General features: G+C 44.9%; 1 protein-coding gene across 8 annotated transcripts in view; it reads left to right on the top strand.

The window, feature by feature from the left end:
• LOC122565381 (transducin-like enhancer protein 4) overlaps positions 1-19,352 on the top strand; it is a 212,787-nt gene that overhangs the window by 66,263 nt on the left and 127,172 nt on the right. For all 8 annotated transcript variants that reach the window (XM_043721306.1, XM_043721301.1, XM_043721304.1 and 5 more), the window contains one exon: positions 11,993-12,055. In XM_043721306.1, the coding sequence (XP_043577241.1) occupies positions 11,993-12,055 (63 nt within the window). The remainder of the gene's footprint in view (positions 1-11,992; positions 12,056-19,352) is intronic.

Raw genomic sequence — 19,352 nt, 5'->3', positions numbered from 1 at the left:
TCCCCCACCTCCCTCTGTCCCCTCCCCCTCCAGCCTGGCCCCTATTGCTGTGTCATTGGCCAGTTGCCTCTGGCTGTGAGCCTGGCCTTGAGGACCATGGGGAAGTATTGATTTTCTGGGGAAATAAAAGAAGGGAGCTCTTCTGGGTAAATAGCTTTGGCTGGCTGTTTTCTGGGAATTGGCTGCCAGTGACCTTGCTGACGCTGCTATCATAATACAAATAAATGGAAGTCTCGGTGGGACAGGAACTGCTCCCAGCTCTCTGGACCGATTTCATGGCCATAATTTGTTCTGCCGCATTGCTCTATCAATCAGGCTCAATATGTGTGCACATCAAAAAACAGGCACGCCGCCAGCAGAATGAAGCTGGCAAAATGCCCAGTGACAAACAATGAAGGAGAACACAATTTTCATGTGCTACTGAAGCGTGTGTACATTTGTGACAGATCACTGCTGCAGCCCGACCCATCGATCTGTATAATGGCAAATAATGCTCACCGAGTATCTTAACGACTTGCTGTGGGTCAGTGCTAATTTTCTCATTCATCTTTTGTTTAATAGACCTTTATTTTCCCCAACACCACCCCCTCCCCACACAGCCATCACTCTTAATTCCTTTCTACAGCTCGGATCACCTTGCATGACGGGAAATTCTATCCCCTCCTCCACTAGAAAATGTGTGTGTGTTTTTTTTTAAAAAGAAGCAATTGCACTTGTACAGGCGATAAACACAGTGGCAGCGGGATAAGCCCTAATTGGATTGCATGTGTAACAAGGTTTAATTATGGTGTGAATCTTAATGACTTGTCTCCTGTCTGTATTTCCACGGCCAGTCAATTAGAAGGAATGTTTCTGTTATGGGTTTGTTTACATTGTAGATTATATCTTAGGAAAGAGATTGAACGCAGCCTCACCTTTCCCTCCACTTCCACCCCTCGCTACAAACTCTCTCCTTCGAGATGGTCGCCCATCCAGTCAGTGGCTGCCCAGTGGCACTGCCATTGAAGAAACCTGTTGGACTGTAACTTGGTGTTGTGTGACTTTTAACTTTGTACACCCCAGTCCAACACCGGTGTCTCCAAATTATTGCAGAAGTGGGACAGCTAAAGCCGGTTTTAACGTGACAAAAGAATGAGAGGCAAAACCAGAAGTTGCTGGAAAAGCTCAGCAGGTCTGGCAGCATCTCTGCAGAGAAATCAGAGTTAACGTCTCTGGTCCGGTGACCCTTGGGAGGAGAGACACCAGGGGAATGGCTTGATGATAGATCAGTGGGATGCAGGATTGTTTATGTGATGGAGGGAAGGGGACAGTCGTCAGCTCTTGAAAGGACGGGGCAGAAAATTGCCAGAAAGCAGAAGCAAGAAAGCCTTTGCATATTACTGAGCTGGCAAATAACAGGAAGCATGGGACACACAATGAACTGCATGGGGAGTGAGAGACTTGTTTTAGGCAAGCGCAGTGGCCATTTTGTATTTGGGAAGATGTCACAAGCAGCAGCGAAGGTAATAATCATGGAATCACTTTTTCTTTATGGCTGTGTGATATTGGTTGACAGTAGCCAAGAGCACAAAGAGCCCTCTGCTTGTCTGGGTAAGTTGCCCTGGGCCCTAGGTGTTATACGCAGCAGAATAGGCTTCAATTTGATGTTCACCAAAGGACACCAGGATTGACTGAATGCTTGGGGAAAATGGGGAATTTCCTAAGTTCCCATGCAAGGAACTGGGATAAAATCTATTGCTGGGAGGTGTTATCATAGAATCCTTACAGTGTGGATGCAGGCCTTTCGGCCCATCGAGTCCACATTGAAAAGTATTCCACACAGATTCACCCCAAACCTGCCACCCTATCCTTGTATTTCCCATGGTTATGATGTGGAGGTGCTGGTGTTGAACTAGCGTGGACAAAGTTAAAAATCACACAACACCAGGTTATAGTCTAACAGGTTTAATTGGAAGCACTAGCTTTCGGAGCACTGCCCCTTCATCAAGTGGTTGTGATAAACTGTTGGACTATAACCTGGTGTTGTGATTTTTAACTTTTCCCATGGCTAATCCACGTAGCCTGCACATCCTTGAATGCAGTGGGCAATTTCCAACGGTCAATCCACCTAACCTGCATATTTTTGGACTGTGGGAGGAAACCCATGCAGACACTGGGAGAATGTGCAAGCTCCACACAAACAGTTGCCCGAGGGTGGAATCGAACTGGTACTGTGAGGCAGCAGTGCTAACCACTGTGCCGTAATCACACGACTCTCACAGCCTCACCCCCCACAACCCGCAGAAACTCCTCATCGATCCCGGAGACGAATCCAATTTTGGAAACTTCAGACCAGGTCTGGAGGGTTGGCCTTTGTGAATGGTTGAAAATGTGTTGCTGGAAAAGCGCAGCAGGTCAGGCAGCATCCAAGGAACAGGAGAATCGACGTTTCAGGCATAAGCCCTTCTTCAGGAAAGAAGGGCTTATGCCCGAAACATCGATTCTCCTGCTTCTTGGATGCTGCCTGACCTGCTGCGCTTTTCCAGCAACACATTTTCAGCTCTGATCTCCATCTGCAGCCCTCACTTTCTCCTTTGTGAATAGTTCATTGACACCTAACTTTTATTGAGAATCACACCCACTCTCTCAGTGGGGACGGTGGGGGTTGGTGAGCAGGGGATCCAGTCGATCCCTGAAGGACTCAATCTTTGGTTAGACATCTTGGAGCTTAAAGTTTATGAAATGGCATTATTTTGAACCCGTTCACAACAGCTTGGTCACAAAGCTGATCAGAAACTCCAACCCTGAAACCTGGCCACGAGCTGAACGGGTCTGTGACTGTGTATTTTCTGTGTTTTACTTTTAACCTTTTCCAGGATCAGACCTTGCTGGGTCCCAAGTGGCAATCATTTTGCAGGGTCTTTCAGTTTAATTTACTCCCTGTTTTACTGACTCAGATGCCCAAGGGTTCGGAGTGGGCTTGTTTGACATTACATTTGGAAATCATTTATTTAATCGTGGAAAGCATTGGGGGTCTCTTGGGCAACTCGCTTATGAAATGTTTATGATTTTAAAGTCAGCCTCCCAGCCCCCTCCCCCACCTCCTAGTCTCGGCCCTGCCTCCCATGAGTTTCCCTGCCTACAGCTAACTAGCTGAGTTGGGAAAAGCAGAATTGCAGTTAGCTCGCAGCAGCAGCATGTCATGTCATGTCCTGTAGATACCATTGCCATGACAACAGCCTCGCTAGTTCTAATTGTATTGATGCCTTAAAACAGCCGGAAGTTGATATGAGGCCTTTAACAAGAGACATTTGTGTGGTCTCTTATTTCCTTGCTTGATGCAAGGGTGTCAGTCTTTCAGTCAAGGTTAAAATGTTGGTGGGAGGTACACCTTCGTTTTGCTGGCACATCCATTTATTATTTGTAATTTGCTCTCGTTTGGCGCTCGCTCCTGAGCGGTGAACTGCTCCCAGCCTGCTTGCCATGTAAAAGCAGGTATCAGACCACATCCTGGCCCCTGGTGGCTTAGCCAGTTTACGATGGCAGCCACTTCCCTGGCCCCAGATTTCAGATTAAGTCTGTGGGAAACTGTGTGGAGTGGCTCTATGAAAAGAGGCTTTTTCATTTGAGTCACACCAGCACTTCACATTGGGGAGAGAGGTGAATGAGATGTTAGCACGGACTGATTACATTCGATGGAGGCCCTGCCTGACCCCTAATGTGGACCTGAAAACAAATTTTGGCAACATATATCAAACCAGAGTATTCCCCACTGTCCCTCTCCATATTGAGCCCTTGACTAATATCATGAAAACAGGTTATCCATCCCCAATGACTCTTGCAAACTGGCTGCTGTTTCTCTACCTCAACAGTGGCTGCACTCCAAAAGGACTTGAATCGGCTGCATCCGGTGGAGGGGTGGGGTTGTGGAAGGCTGCAATTTAACTCCTGCGTTTTGCACACAGTCGGAAGAGAGCGGGTGACTATGGGACACCTGGGTGCAGTGGCCAAAGATGAGGTCTACCCACAGGACCATAGCTCTGGAGGAGGGGAAGGTAAAATGTCGACCAGGGAAGGAGGGAAATTGACTTAAATAAAAAAAAGTCCCAACGTAGGCCTGGGCTCAGCATATAGCTGCCCATGCCACCATCTACCTCTTGATGGCATGGCAGAAATGAGTGGCCTGCCAACTGGGGAAACCACCTTTCATTAGAATATTGGCCAGATCTGAAAAATGGCCCATAATTCTGTGTAGATGTTCTGTGCTTCTGCACACATGCTGAAGTTTGCTGCTGCGTTTTGTATATAACAATTGTAAGGACAGTGCAGTAGGTTTGAGTACATCTTCTCCCCTGCTGTTATTACACTGCTGAATGGACCTCTCAAATTTCAAACCGAATGTTGATCTTGCTTTGTGTACTTCCTGCGCAGCCATTACCTTGCATGCCTCACTCTGTCTGCCATATGAACTGTATTTTGTGATCTTACTGTACTGCTCGCAAAATGAGGTTTTTCATTGTACTTAGGTACAAATAACAACAGTAAATCAAATCAACAATGTATCCCACTGGCTGTAATGTGTTTTTTGATATTCTGTGGTCATGAAAAGTTAGTAAAAACAAAAAATAATGGAATTGCATTTATATAGGGCCTCTTTCACAATCTCCGTCACCACCATCGCGGAGAAATGTCTCAGAGCACACTACAACCAAGGATATATTTTTGAAAGTCCAGTCCCCTTTTGTTGTGCTGAGGGAAACAGTACAGCTAATTTACTTACAGCAAGCTCAGCAACAGCAATGATGGGTATAAAACACAAGGTCCTGGAGAAGATCCGCAGGTCTGGCAGTGGGAGGGGGAGTAGAGAGAGAGCGAGAGATAATGTTTCAAGTCCATAATGACTCCAGTTTGGAAGTGAATAATAATTTGGAGGAAAAGTCACTTTGGACTAAAAACGTTAACTCTGTTGCTCTCTCTGCAGATGCTGCCAAACTAGCAGAGTTTTCCCAAAGCTTTTTCTGTGTTTTTTTTTATTTTAGATCTGAAGAAGTTGGCTTGATATTTGAGCGATGATGGCAATCTGTCTCAGTGATATTGTTGAGCAGTTGTTACTTTTTTCATTCGTCATTGCACCGATTCCCACAAAGAGCAATGCACTGAAGACCAGGTCACCTCCCTTCTTTGTGTAATGTTTGGGTAGGGACAAATCTCGCTCGCTCGTCTTTGAAATAGCGCTGAGAAGGTCTTTGGTGTCCACTTGAGAGAGCAAACTGGCTCTGGATTTAGGGTTTTGCCTTCAAGTTGGAACCTCTGACACTACAGTGTACTTGCTGCATCAGCCTGGAGTGTGCGCTACAGTGCAGTTGTTTCCAGCATACACTCAAGGCCTCTTCAGCCAGACCATGCCCACTGTGATAAAGGTTATTAGATTTAATTGGAATGCTCAATGAATAGATCAAACAGCCTGGGAATGGAATGTGAAGTGCACTTAATGATTTTTTTATTCGGGGCAAGCAAAAAAAAGAGCTTGGAAACATATCAATAAAGAAAAACTGGGGTACTCAGCCGAGCGCACACTAGAGTAATGCGCTCGTTAGCTGTGGGCACCTCTAGTTTGAAGCCAGTGTTTCATGCAAATGAGTCAGACCTATTGAGCAGTTTGGCGTCACCTGCTTATGATGGCAGTGATCAAAGTGCAGTCTTTGTTCTCTAATTACTCTCAGGAGATCTCTGTTCCCTTGCCCGTTTGTCCTGCCCTCATGTGAATGACTGTGGTACACAACATTGGGTTGTTATTGATAAAGAAGCTCTCTGAGTGATCCCAGTGTGCACATACAAATAAGATCAGCTGCCAAAGGCAGGGAGTTTGCGATGTAAACACAGCCCTGCACATCCTTCTGTCTCTCTCTCATTCGAGCTCTGGGAGAGGGATTGGTGCCGGCACAATGTAGTCCTGCCCCAGCTGTTGTTTTCTCCTCTCTCCACCAACTCAGACGTCCACCATGTGCCACATGGACTACTCTCCAGTTTTCTTCAATGAGCCTCCCCCCCACCTCCCCCGCCCCCCACACCTGCCAGGTGGCAGACCAGAAATCGAATCTGGGAGCTGAAAGTGGGAACCTTGGCATCTGCAATTCGCCTTGGGGCTTTCTCATCTGTCAATATTTGAAAACAAGGATAAGAGTATTCAAATCTTCTTTGGTCTCTTTCCCTAAAATTCCCCAGCACCACACACACACACACACACCCCTCCATCCTTCTGCTTCCTGTAGAGATGTCATTTTAAAAGCTGACCTGTTAGTTTAAAACGTCAACCACCTGTCGTGAAATTTGCCAAAGTCTTTTCAACATCAAAGCTCCGGTTAATGACTGCTTTTGTGAAGCACTGTTGGGATTTATTATTGCGTTTAAGGCTATAAAGATGCAAGCCCTTGTTGTTGTAGCTCATTGTCATTGTGTGTGCCATATTTAGCCAGTGGGCAATTGCAAAAGCTCCTTGCTGCTTTAACAAAGTAATAGTTAATATTTGCCCAGTTGCTCCAGCATCAAATGTACTGTCTTGTTGTGGCTATCAGAAGTGTGACAGCCTACATTGCATTGACGTACCCGCACCTATTATCGATGACTTGTTGTCATTTGGATGATTGCAATTTAGTTTTATCGTGAATTGAAGGGATGACATTTGTTATCCAACCTTTTTATCCCTCCAATTTCCACCTCAATGATACAATCACACATGTTAATGCAGAGAATCAGTGAGAGCATGTTAACACTGAGGGACACACTTGAGCAGTTCAGCTGCCATCCAGGAATGAGGCTTGAGCAGGCGACAAAGCTCAGGAGAATGTTACAGCCCGAGGCATGCCTTGTTAATAATGCATGCAGCTTGTCACTCACAAACGACTTTCTGCCTACGAGTGTTACCCTTGCCTTAACCTCCTCCATTCTGATGACCCAGATCTATTATTGCACTCCCCTCTCATAATACACAGGGTAGCATCTTCTCAGCCCTGAAATGACATGGGCCATGGCGAGAAGCTTGGGAAGATTGGGTGAGATATCCAGCAAGGACCTTCTCAATGCAGAGAGCAAGTACTCCTATTTGCCAGTGTCAGGAAGTCAGCAGTGAGAGGCCTATTTACATGGTTTATCACTCATTACCACCCTCTTTATTACTTAATATTGTCTCCTTACAGACTCCCATTCCCCACCTGATGGGTAACACTAGGCATAGAGAATTCCTGACATGAAAGGCAGCACAGGGCCCCTGGTGTCTCCAGCTCAGAGCTTGCTCCTCCAGAGCTTGAGCCTGTTCACCAGTCACTGATATCTCCTAGCATACTCCATAGGCAGTGACCGCGCACACTGCATGCCCGCTGACCTTGGCATCTTGCATGTACTGGCCTCACCGCACCATCATGGCACATCTCCAGTCTACTCACAGTGCACCCTATGTTATGGAAAGAGGCCATTTGGACCATTAACGTGAGCCTTTGAAGAGCATCCCACTCGACCTCGGACCAGGTTGACAGGGTTTTGTGTCGTGGCCTCCTCTGGTGGTCCTCTGGACATCCTTCCTCTGCACCAACCCACCCACAGGAACCATGGGTCCTGGTCTGTAAAGACACTTACCGATTTCCCCCTGAGCTGCCATATCAAGGGCAAGGGTCACTAACTGTGCGGGGTGGACTGACGGTGCTCAATCTGTTGTACCAGCACCTTTTAAAGGCGGTGCCAGTGCCAGGAATCCTGGGATGTCAGGGGATAGCGAATGGGAGAAACGGACAAGTCAGGCACCAAGGGGCGTGAAGCATGGGTAATGAGGCAGAGTTGGGAATGATAGCAAGTTTTCTGCACAGAGAGAAACCCTCCAACAAAACTGACACTCAGATTTCTGGTAAGGTTCAGTGCATAAGAGTTTACAGTGGCTGTCCGGCTACGTTATCCATGTTAGTGTTCATGCATGAGATTGCTGTGTTGCAATGTTCAGCAAGATCGATCAGCTTTCCATCCATTGCATAGCTGAAAAAAGAGGCGGTGTTCACTAACCTGCACTCCGTTTACTCACCCTCATGAAAATCCTCCAATCCACATTGCACACAGCGTTCAGTAATAAAAGCCGTGCCACTGAGTCTGTGTGCATCCCAAGCCAGAGCTGCGACTGGTTCTGACCAGGCTGGATGCACATCAAAGAATTCAGGGCCAGAATGATCCCCTGGAGCTGTTACAGTTGACCGAGGTGGACGTCTTGGGAAATCTAGTTTTCTGCCTCTCCCAGAAGGTGATATGGTTTTGCATGGGGAAAATCTATGTTGTGCAACACAACGTATTGCAATTCTGTGGGATTGGGTAAATGAACCAGAAGGTTTCCATTGTTGTTTGGATGTTTATAATGCTTTCTTGTTGTCAGTCTATGGGGACAGGCCTCCAGTTTAATGCAAGGTTAAGCAGCTGTATCATTGTCAAAATGCCCTGCTTTATCATTGGTCCAGTATTAGCAAATCAGATGGCAGTAAAAGAGAGATTATGTTGACGTAGCATGTCGCTAGTTTGGAGACCAGTGTTTTGGGATGACAGCAAGTGTACACGTTGGTTTTTCCCCACAGCTTAAGAACATGACTCACACCTGTCAGTTTCTGCTTTGTAAATATGTTTCCAATTCTCTCTAAGTTCACAGGACAGTCACAGTGCAGAAAGAGGCTATTCAGCCCATCACCACTGTGGCAGCTCTCTGGATAAGCACCTCGTGTCTCTTCCTCATAAAGCTGCATTTTCTTTTGTTTCAGATAATGATCTGATTCCTTCAACTGAACTTGTCTCCTCCACCCTGTCAAGCAGGGCATTCCTCATTCTAAAATGTATAGGAGAGGCTTTCCTCAGGTCGCTGTAATTTCTTGTGTCAATTATCTTTAAATCTGTGCCCTCTTGTTTCTCGATCCTTCCACTACTGGGAAAGGTCTCTCCTTGTCTCCTTGGTTCAGAGCTCTCATGATTTTAAACACTTGATCAAATCTCCTGTCATCTTTCTCTTCAACTTCTCCAATCTGTCAGTGTAACTGAAGTTCCTCATTCCTAGAACTATCTTTGTAGTTTCTTCCTGCACAATTTCTGATATGTTCCCAGCTTTCCTAAAGTGTGCTGCCCAGAACCGAACACAGTGTACGAGCTGATTTCTAATCGACTCCACCTCAGGCAGTGAATTTCATAGCACAACTATTTGCTGCGATAAGAAAATTATGCTCCTCTTCTTGTGCCAGTGATTTTAAGTCTGTGTCTTCTGCTTACTGACCCTGCTGCTAGTGGAAACTGGTTCTCCCTATTCAATTCTCTCTTATCTACCATTAAATCTCTCATAAACCTCTCTGCTCTAGGAAAAACTGCTGTAGCTTCTATTAACACTTACATCTGATGGAAATTCATCATCCCCAACACCATTGTAGGAAATCTCTGCACCTTTATTTAGGTTTAAGGAAAACCCCATACACTTATGTGAGGAACAAGAGAATGGCCAGAGTGAGTATAGGGTGGATCAGGGATAGTGGAGGGAACTTGTGCATGGAATTGGAGGAGGTAGGGGAGATCCTTAATGAATGCATTGCTTCAGTATTCACTAGTGAGAGGGACTTTGTCGTTTGTGAGGACAGTGTGAAACAGGCTGATAGGCTTGAACAGATTGATGTTAAGAAGGAGGATGTGCTGGAAAATTTGAAAAACATGAGGATAGATAAGTCCCCTGGGCCAGACGGGATATACCCAAGATACGGGAAAAGATTGTTGCACCTTTGGTGATGATCTTTGCATCCTCACTGTCCACTGGTCGTGCCAGATGATTGGAGGGTGGGAAATGTTATTCCCTTTTTTAAGAAAGAGAATAGGGAGAACCCTGGGAATTACAGACCAGTCAGTCTTATGTCAGTGGTGGGCAAATTATTGGAGAGGATTCTGAGGGATAGGATTTATGATTATTTGAAAAGGCATGGCTTGATTAGAAATAGTCAGCATGGCTTTGTGAGGGGTAGGTCATGCCTCACAAGCCTTATTGAATTTTTTGAAGATGTGACAAAACACATTGAAGGTAGAGCAGTGGATGTGGTGTACATGGATTTTAGCAAGGCGTTTGATAAGGTTCCCCATGATAGGCTCATTCAGAAAGTAAGGAGGCATCAGGTACAGGGAAATTTGGCTGTCCGGATACAGAATTCGCTGGCCAATAGAAGACAGAGAGTGGTCGTTGATGGAAAGTATTCAGCCTGGAGCTCAGTGACCAGTGATGTTCTGCAGGGATCTGCTCTGGGACCTCTGCTCTTTGTGATTTTTATAAATGACTTTGATGAGGAAGTAGAAAGGTGGGTTAGTAAGTTTGCTGATGACAGGAAGGTTGATGGAGTTCTGGATAGTGTGGAGGGCTGTTGTAGGTTGCAACTGGACATTGACAGGCTGCTGAGAAGTGGCAGATGGGGTTCACCCTGGAAAAGTGTGAAGTGATTTTATTTTGGAAGGTCAAATTTGAATGCAGAATACAGGGGTAAAGGCAGGATTCTTGGCAGTGTAGAGAAACAGAGGGATCTTGGAGTCCACGTCCATAGATCCCTCAAAGTTGCCACCCAAGTTGATAGGGTTGTTAAGAAGGCGTATGGTGTTGGCTTTCACTAGCAGGGGCATTGAGTTTAAAAGCTGGGAGGTCTTGCTGCAGCTCTATAAAGCCCCGGTTAGACCACACTTGGAATATTGTGTTCAGTTCTGGTCGCCTCATTATAGGAAGGATGTGGAAGCTGTGGAGAGGTGCAGAGGAGTTTTTCCAGGATGCTGCCTGGACTGGAGGACATGTCTTATGAGGAAAAGTTGAGGGAGCTAGGGCTTTTCTCATTGGAGCAAAGAAAGACGAAAAGTGACTTGATAGAAGTGTACAAGATGATGAGAGGCATGGACAGAGTGGATAGCCAGAGACTTTTTCCCAGGGTGGAAAAGGCTGTCACAAGGGGGCATAATTTTAAGGTGATTGGAGGAAGGTTGAGAGGAGATATCAGAGATAGGTTCTTTACACAGAGAGTGGTGGGTGTGTGGAATGCGCTGTCAGCAGTGATAGTGGAGTCAGATACATTAGGGCCATTATGACAACTCTTGGATAGGCACATGGATGATAGTAAACTGAAGGGTATGTAGGTTAGTTTGATCTTAGAGTATGATAAAAGGTCGACACAATATCGAGGGCTGAAGGGTCTGTACTGTTCTATGTTCTTCTCTAAGAATTTACTAAATTGTGGTGTCGAGATGTGGGTACAATGCTCCAGCTGGGGGCTAATCAGTGATTTAAAACAATATAAATGTTTGCATTCCATGAAATAGGTTATTCAAGTCAAGACATATAAATAGGACCTATGTCACAGTTTGGCGACTTCTGACCTTATACTATTCCTCATTGGTTTGTAATACGTTTGATCAGTAGAGGGGTGCTGAATAGGCTGGGGTTATTTTCCCTAGAGTGTCAGAGGCTGAGGGGTAACCTTATAGAAGTTTATACAATCATGAGGAGCATGGATAGGGTAAATAGGCAAAGTCTTTTCCCCGGGATGGGGGAGCCCAAAACTAGAGGGCAGAAGTTTATGGTGAGAGGGGAAAGATTTAAAAGGGAGCTATGGGGCAGCTTTTTTCACGCAGAAGGTGGTGCGTGTGTGGAATGAGTTGCCAGAGGCAATGGTGGAGGCTGGTACAATTATAACATTTAAAAGGAATCTGGATGGGTATATGAGTACGAAGGGTTTAGAGGGATGTGGGCCAAGTGCTGGCAAATGGGACTAGATTAGTTTAGGATATCTGGTTGGCATGGACGAGTTGGACCAAAGTGTCCATTTCATGCTGTATGTCTCGATGACACTATGTTGGGGCAGTAAGAAGGACAATTAGGCTAACAGCTTGGAGACTGATACTGTCCTTAATGGTGATGGTGTCTGGTCATTTTACAATTACACTGTAGCAATGCCAAACTTTACGTTATCTCCTTTTTTTGTTGCAGGCAGAAATTGTGAAGAGACTGAGCACAATTTGTGCGCAAATTATACCTTTCCTTTCTCAAGAGGTAAGTCTTTTTCTCTTGTTGGTAACTAATATAAATTTATTTAGGGTAGGTTGGGTTTTAATTCCAATGCGTAATATCCACTTCCTGGCCAATGATGCATCTTCTAAATATGATATGAGACTGTTCCACTCAAGATGCTGTTTGCTGTTTATTTTGAAAGCCTGATTGTTTGCAAGGTATAAAGTCACTCTGTAAATAAACAGTCTAGAAGCAGAAAGAGCAAATCCCATTTCAAAAAAAAAGGTTAAACATTGTAGAGACTCTCAATCACTGACAGATACTAAGCCCATAGTCTTGAATAAAGCAAAGAACACTTTAATGTGTAAGGTTCTGCTGTGTTCCTCCATTGGTGTCTGATCTTTAGCAGTAAAGATACCAAGACCCTACCAGTAAGGGAAGGTGATGGCTAGTGGTATTATCGCTGGACTATTAATCCAGAGACCCAGGTAATATTCTGGGGACCTGGGTTTGAATCCTGCCATGCCAGGTGGTAGAATTTGTATTGAATAAACATAAGGACAGAACCGTCTAATGATGACCATCAATTCATTGTCAATTGTTGAAAAAGGCCGGCCATCTGGTTCTCTAATGGAAAGGAAACTGCCATCCTTAACTGCCCTGGCCTATATGTGACTCCCAACACACAGCAATTTGGTTGACTCTTGCTTGATCCTCTGGGTACTTAGCGATGAGCAATAAATGCTAGCCTAGCCAGTGACACCATCATCCTGTGAATAATTTTTTAAAAACCGTCTCTGATTGATATCTACCTCTATAGACTCTCTACAATGCCAATTCTATGTCATGGCAAGGCAGTGTCAAATCTGATCCTGTCTAGCTTTAGAACACTCATTACTTTGTCACCATAATGAAAGCCATGATGTGGAGGTACCAGTGCTGGACTGGAGTGGACAAGGTCTGAAGTCACACAACACCAGGTCATTACCCAACAGATTTATTTGAAATCACAAGCTCCGTACTGAAAGGACTCCACTACCACTGTTTATTCTGGAAGCATTATTCTGAATTCATTAATTAATTACTTTGAAATACTGAAATACTTAAACATTGCTAAAACAGGAAAAGGTGTCAAAAGGTTTATTTTTTCATTTTGCGCTAATTGGGACTGAGACACAAGAAACTTTGTCATTTATGTAAATGATTTGTATGTGAACATAAGAAGTAACAGTTAATAAGTTTGCAGATGACACCAAAATTGGAGGTGTAGTGGACAGCGAAGAAGGTTACCTCACTTTACAACGGGATCTTGATCAGATGGGGTAGATGGAGTTTAATTTAGATAAATGCGAGGTGCTGCATTTTGGAAAAGCAAATCAGAGCAGGATTTATACACTTAATGGTAAGGTCCTAGAGAGTGTTGCTGAACAAAGAGACCTTGGAGTGCAGGTTCACAGCTCCTTGAAACTGGAGTCGCAGGTAGATAGGATAAGTGAAGAAGGGTTTGGTATGTTTTCTTTTATTGGTAGGAGTATTGAGTACAGGAGCTGGGAGGTCATGTTGCGGCTGTACAGGACATTGGTTAGGCCACTTGGAATATTGCGTGCAATTCTGGTCTCCTTCCTTTCAGAAGGATGTTGTGAAACTTGAAAGGGTTCAGAAAAGATTTCCAAGGATGTTGGCAAGGCTGGAGGATTTGAGCTATAGGGAGAGGTTGAATAGGCTGGAGCTGGTTTCTCTGGAGTGCTGGGGCTGAGAGGTTAACTTATAGAGGTTTATAAAATCATGAGGGGCATGAATAGGATAAATAGACAAGATATTTTCCCTTAGGTGGGGGAGTCCAAAACTAGAGGGCATAGGTTAAGGGTGAGAAGGAAAAAATATGAAAGAGATCTAAGGGGCAACTTTTTCACTCAGAGTGGTGCATGTATGGAATGAGCTGCCAGAGGAAGTGGTGGAGGCTGGTACAATTACAACATTTAAAAAGCATCTGGATGAGTATATGAATAGAAAGGGTTTAGAGGGATATGGGCCAAGTGCTGCAAATAGAACTAGATTAGGTTAGCATATCTGATCAGCATGGACGAGTTGAACTGAAGGGTCTGTTTCTGTGCTGGTCATCTCTACGACTCTGTGATTCTAAGGGAACAACAATTTATGCAGTGAAGGAGGAGGATGCTGTTTAGTTGGATAAATCAGCAATGGTCCATTGACTCAGCAGCCTGCTCTTGTGCTGTACACATTGTTTGTTCCTGATATAAGTTTGGTTCCATGCAGCTCAGTCCTAATGAGTGCAGGGTGAAAAACTTTGACTTCTTGCCTCCTTTTGGCAATGTTTTAATATTTGAATTATGTATTCCTTGTTCTCTCATTTTCTCGGTGAAACAACTGGCAAAATCACAAAATGGCGAATGCGGGCAACAACTCCCACTCAGCAGTTGTTCCCATAATAACTAATGTTCATCCTCAGGGCAATGCCAGGGGATTATGTGTGAATTTGTGTAACAGTTGGCTACACTTTTGTCAGATTCACCACAGGGGTTTGTGTTAGTACCGGCGGGGGGGAGGGGAAGATTGAGTCTGATGTATTTTAATTCGAAACTCAGTGATGTGTGTAACATGTTCAGGCAGCAGAGATATGGGCAGCTCATGAATCGGCTCTGGGCAGAAAGTGGTTGTACAGATCATGTTCTCTTTGGAAACTGCGATGTTTGTGAGTAATGCTGCAGCTGGGGTAATAAACACATGGATTCTTGAACTGCTGTGAAAAATTAACTGTTTGCACACCAACAGCTTTGAGGAGAATAGAGAATCCACAGCCCTCCCTCACATCAGCTGCTTTACTGTACAAGAGTCGTTTCCAGTGCTTAGCTCACATGAGCAGCTTGCCAGCTCCTCAGGGTTCTTCTGGAGTTTGCTTGTTTTATACAGATTGTAGTCTCCTGGTTGCTGCAGTGAGTAAGTCCACAAATAAAATCAAAAGGGAGCTTTGTGTTGTTATTATTAAGTTATTGGATTTGAAGAGAGGGCAGCATGGTGGCTCAGTGGTTAGCATTGGTGCCTCACAGCGCCAAGAGACTCGGATTCGATTCCAGCCAAAGGCGACTGTCAGTGCAGTTTATACATTCTCCCTCTGTGTGCGTGGTTTTCTCCGGGTGCTCTGGTTTCTTCCCACAGCCTAAAGATGTGCAGATTAGGTGGATTGGTCATGGGAAATTGCCCATAGTGTCCATGGATGTGCAGGCTAGGTGGGTTAACCACGGGAAATGCAGGGTTACAGGGATAGGGTAAGGGTCTGGGTCTAGGTGAGATGCTGTTCAGATGGACTCAGTGGGCCGAATGGTCTGCTTCCACATTGTGGGCATTCTATGATTGTATCAACATTTGGACCCAGTAGACTAATTGGACACACATGATAAAACACCCAGAAGCTAGCAACCTCATGCACCAGTGATATAATTACTTTGCTTATTGCTCTCCTTTAAGATAGACTGGATCGGCAGATCTAATTAACCTTATCTATGCCCCTCATGATTTTATACACCTCAACATGGTCACCTCTCCACCTCCTACGCTCCAGTGAAAATAATCCCAGCCTATCCAGCCTCTCCTTTTATATTGCAAACCCTCCAATCCTGGTAACATCCTTCTAAGTCTTTTCTGCACCCTCAGCAATCCTTCCTATATAAGGGCAACCAGACTGTATGCGGTACTCCAAAAGTGGTCACACTAACATCCTGTACAACTGCAACATGGTGTCCACGCTCCCATACTCAATGTTCTGACTAATGGAGGCAAATGTGCCAAACCCACAGTGCTAATTTGAAGAAGAGTAGGGGAGGTCTGACCTGGCTAATATTTATCCCTCAAACAATGTGTCCAAAATAGGATGATCCTGTCATTGTCACATTGCAGTATTTGGGAGCTTGCTGTGCAAGTTGTGTGTGACAGTTTATCTTCATTACTGCAGTGACAGCCCCTCTGAAAGTACTTGATTGACTGTTCTTGGACTCTTCTGAAAGGCAACAGAATGATTATTTTTTATTTTCTCTCCAAAGACCCAAGCTGGACGTGAAGTCAGTGTAGATGCTGCTCAGTTCAACCTTCCTTAAGAGCCTGAAACTGCAATTCTTGTGTAAGAGCATGGCTCCTAACTGTCTGATGATAAATTAACATGCAGAATCAATGCAAGGCTTGGTACCAAGGAGCTGGGTAGCCTTATTCTGCTCTTACAGCTTCTTTTGATGGGGAAAACAAGCAGCTTAGTGCAGGCTTTCCACGTGTAATGCCGGAAATAAGTTCACATTTAAGAAGACAAAACCACCGTGATCACTGGGTTGAAGCATATTCCATAAGGTGCTGCGTTTTGCCTCATTCTGGGAGTCCCGTCAGTCTTTTCCAAGGGATGTGAACACAGTTACTCAGTTCCAGCATTGCAATGCAAACAACCCGGCCTCCCATTTCAACAGTCCAAACATCCTAAACCACCACTTTCTGGAGCAGCAGTGCAAACACTCTCATTAAAACCAATGTGTAAATAGACCTGGTGACAACAAAGACTGAAGCTACAGTGATTTGCACAGGTCAACAAATTGGCCCCTTGGGAGGGAGGGAGGGGGATTGGGTGGATCCAGAGGAGAATTCAGGCACAGCCTCAGGTCGTGGGGGTGGAGAGGGAGGCTAATCCCCAGTGTGCCACAAAGTCACAAACATGTTCTGTTCTCTGTGTGCAGTCCACAGCGTCAATAAAGCTCCCCAGCTGATGATGGTGATTCTGCAGTAGCAGTTGGAAAGTAAGCTTGTTTGGTTGGTGGGGCGAGTGCAGGTTGGTGCCTAACTTGCCAACAACCTGTGGGCATCATCCAACACACCTGCATGCGTGGAAAGAGTGCTCACTTGAGTGGACTAGTAGCATGGAGGCTGCTTCAGTCACCCAGGGCCACATTCTATAGGGGTAGAGTGAGAAGTGAGAAGGACACCAGAGGGGAGAAAATGAAATAAAGGAAGAGGTAGTATTGGGTAATTTACCTCTCAATATCAATTTTTGAATAGGATCATAGAGGCCCTACAGTGTGGAAGCAGACTATTCAGTCCACCCCTCTATCTAATCCCTGCACACACCAACCCTCGGAACAGCATTCAACCAAGACCCACTCCCTGACCTGCATGTCTCATGGTTTCTCCCTGGACACTATGAGAAAGTGAGGACTAGAAAAGCACAGCCAGTATCCGAGAAGCAGGAGAATCAATGTTTTGGAGATAAGCTCTTCATCAGGAATGAGAAGAGCTGATGAAGGGCTTGTGCCCGAAATGTTGACTCCCCTGCTCCTCAGATGCTGCCTCACCTGTTGTGATTTTCCTGTACCACACTTATCAACCCTGCACACTATGGGCAATTTAGCACAGCCAATCCACATCTAACCTGCACATCTTTGGACTGTGGGAGGAAACCGGAGCGCCCGGAGGAAACCCATGCAGACACGGGGAGAATGTGCAAACTCCACACAGACAGTAGCCCGAGGCTGGAATCGAACCCGGGTCTGTAGTATTGTGAGGCAACAGTTTTAACCACTGAGCCACTGTGTCACCTGTGAGCCTTTTGAAATGGTTTTAGGAATTATCGATTAACCATTGGGAGCACAAATATTATGACCTCTTTTTAAAAAAATCATCGTAACAGATGCTACACTATGCTTGCAGCTCCAATACAGGCTGGTTGACAAATATGATGAAAGAGACTGCTTAAGAACTGGGAGCACACAGTCCTTCATGGTTGATTTGACATGGCTGCAGGTATTGATATCTTGAAGGTCCTCTGGTACTGCACTCAGAGTTCATTTAATCAGTAAACAAGCATCGTGGCCCCGGAGCACTGCTTGACTGCACAAATGATAGAGCTGGACGTTCCCAAGCCACTTAACAATATTGTCACTACATCAAGTTATGTCCTGTTCCACTCATCAGCTAGTTGGAGGCAAGAAATATTTTTAGCTTTGGTTGTGTAGTGAAACTTAAGTGGTGCTCTCAGTACTTACTTTCAGTAAGTCAGTGGCCCCCAATTTACTCTATTCCTGCTCAGGAAGTGCTAACCTATGTTGGGGTATGGACTCCACTATGATAGATAATGCTGCAAGACACCAATTACTAAAGGTACCGGCTTGCCATCATATTGCTGCTATTAATTCTCCTCTTGAACACCCTTTCCTGAATATATAGACTCCCTTGGGATGCCAACTTAATGGTAGTGGTAATGCTGTAGTATCCTGCCCTCCTCTGTATTCTTGGCTACTTGAGGGTACTGCATAATATTAAAAAATATAAGGAATAGAAGCAGGAAGAGGTAGGCCATTCAGGCCTTTGAGCCCACCTTGCCCTTATGCAAGATCCTGACCGATCCTCAACTCAACGTCATATCTTCATATCCCTTTATATTTTCTAATCAAATCTCTGGGGTTTCGAAGAATGAGTAGTGACCTCATTTGAATATGTGCAATTCCTTGAGGGCTCAACAGGGTAGATGCAGAGAGAAGGTTTCTCTTGGCTGGTGAGGTACAGGATAAGGCGATAAAATAGGGGCAGACCATTTAGGACTGAGATGAGGAGAGGTTTCTTCTCTCAGAAGGTGGTGGTCCTTTGGGATTTTCTGGCCCAGAGAGTGGTTTGGTAGGAAAATACAACACACAATAAAGAGTACAATTCCAAAGGGGGTGCTGGAAAGAGGGACTTGAATAAGTAATTGATAGATTGATTTATTGTTGTCACATGTACTGAGGTACAGTGGAAAAACGTTGTTTTCCATGCTGTAGGTTGAGAAAGTGGTTAAGAACGCAGATAGTATTGAGTTTTTTTTATGGCAGCAAAGAGTATAAAAGCGAGGATATTATGTCAAATTTACATGGAGCGTTGGTTTAGCCAAAAATAGGGTATTGTGAGCAGTTCTGGGCATCACACTAAGGAAGAAGAGAGTGAAGTCTTCAGAGAGAGTTCAGAAAAGATTCATGAGAATGGTTCCAGGGATGAGGAAATTAAGTGATGCAGACAGATGGGAGTTTTTGGAACTGTTTTCCTCTTGAGAAGAGAGTTGAAAGGGATATTCAGAATCACGAGGGGTCTAGACAGAGTAAATTGTGTAAAATTATTCCCACTGTTAGGAAGGTTGAGAACAGGAGGACACAGAAGAAGGGTAATTGGCAAAAGAAGCAATGGTGACAGGAGAAACAGTAAAATGTTTTCATTGCAGCAAAGGCAAAGGATCTGGAATGTGGTGGAGTCCGATTCAGTTGAGCTTTTCAAAAGGGAATGGGATTATTACCTGAAAAGGAAGAATTTGCTGTGCTAT

This window comes from Chiloscyllium plagiosum, chromosome 31 (genome assembly GCF_004010195.1).
Source record: "Chiloscyllium plagiosum isolate BGI_BamShark_2017 chromosome 31, ASM401019v2, whole genome shotgun sequence".
Taxonomy (NCBI): Eukaryota; Metazoa; Chordata; class Chondrichthyes; order Orectolobiformes; family Hemiscylliidae; genus Chiloscyllium; species Chiloscyllium plagiosum.
The sequence above is the reverse complement of the archived record's forward strand: the minus strand, read 5'-3'. Positions and strand labels throughout refer to the sequence as shown.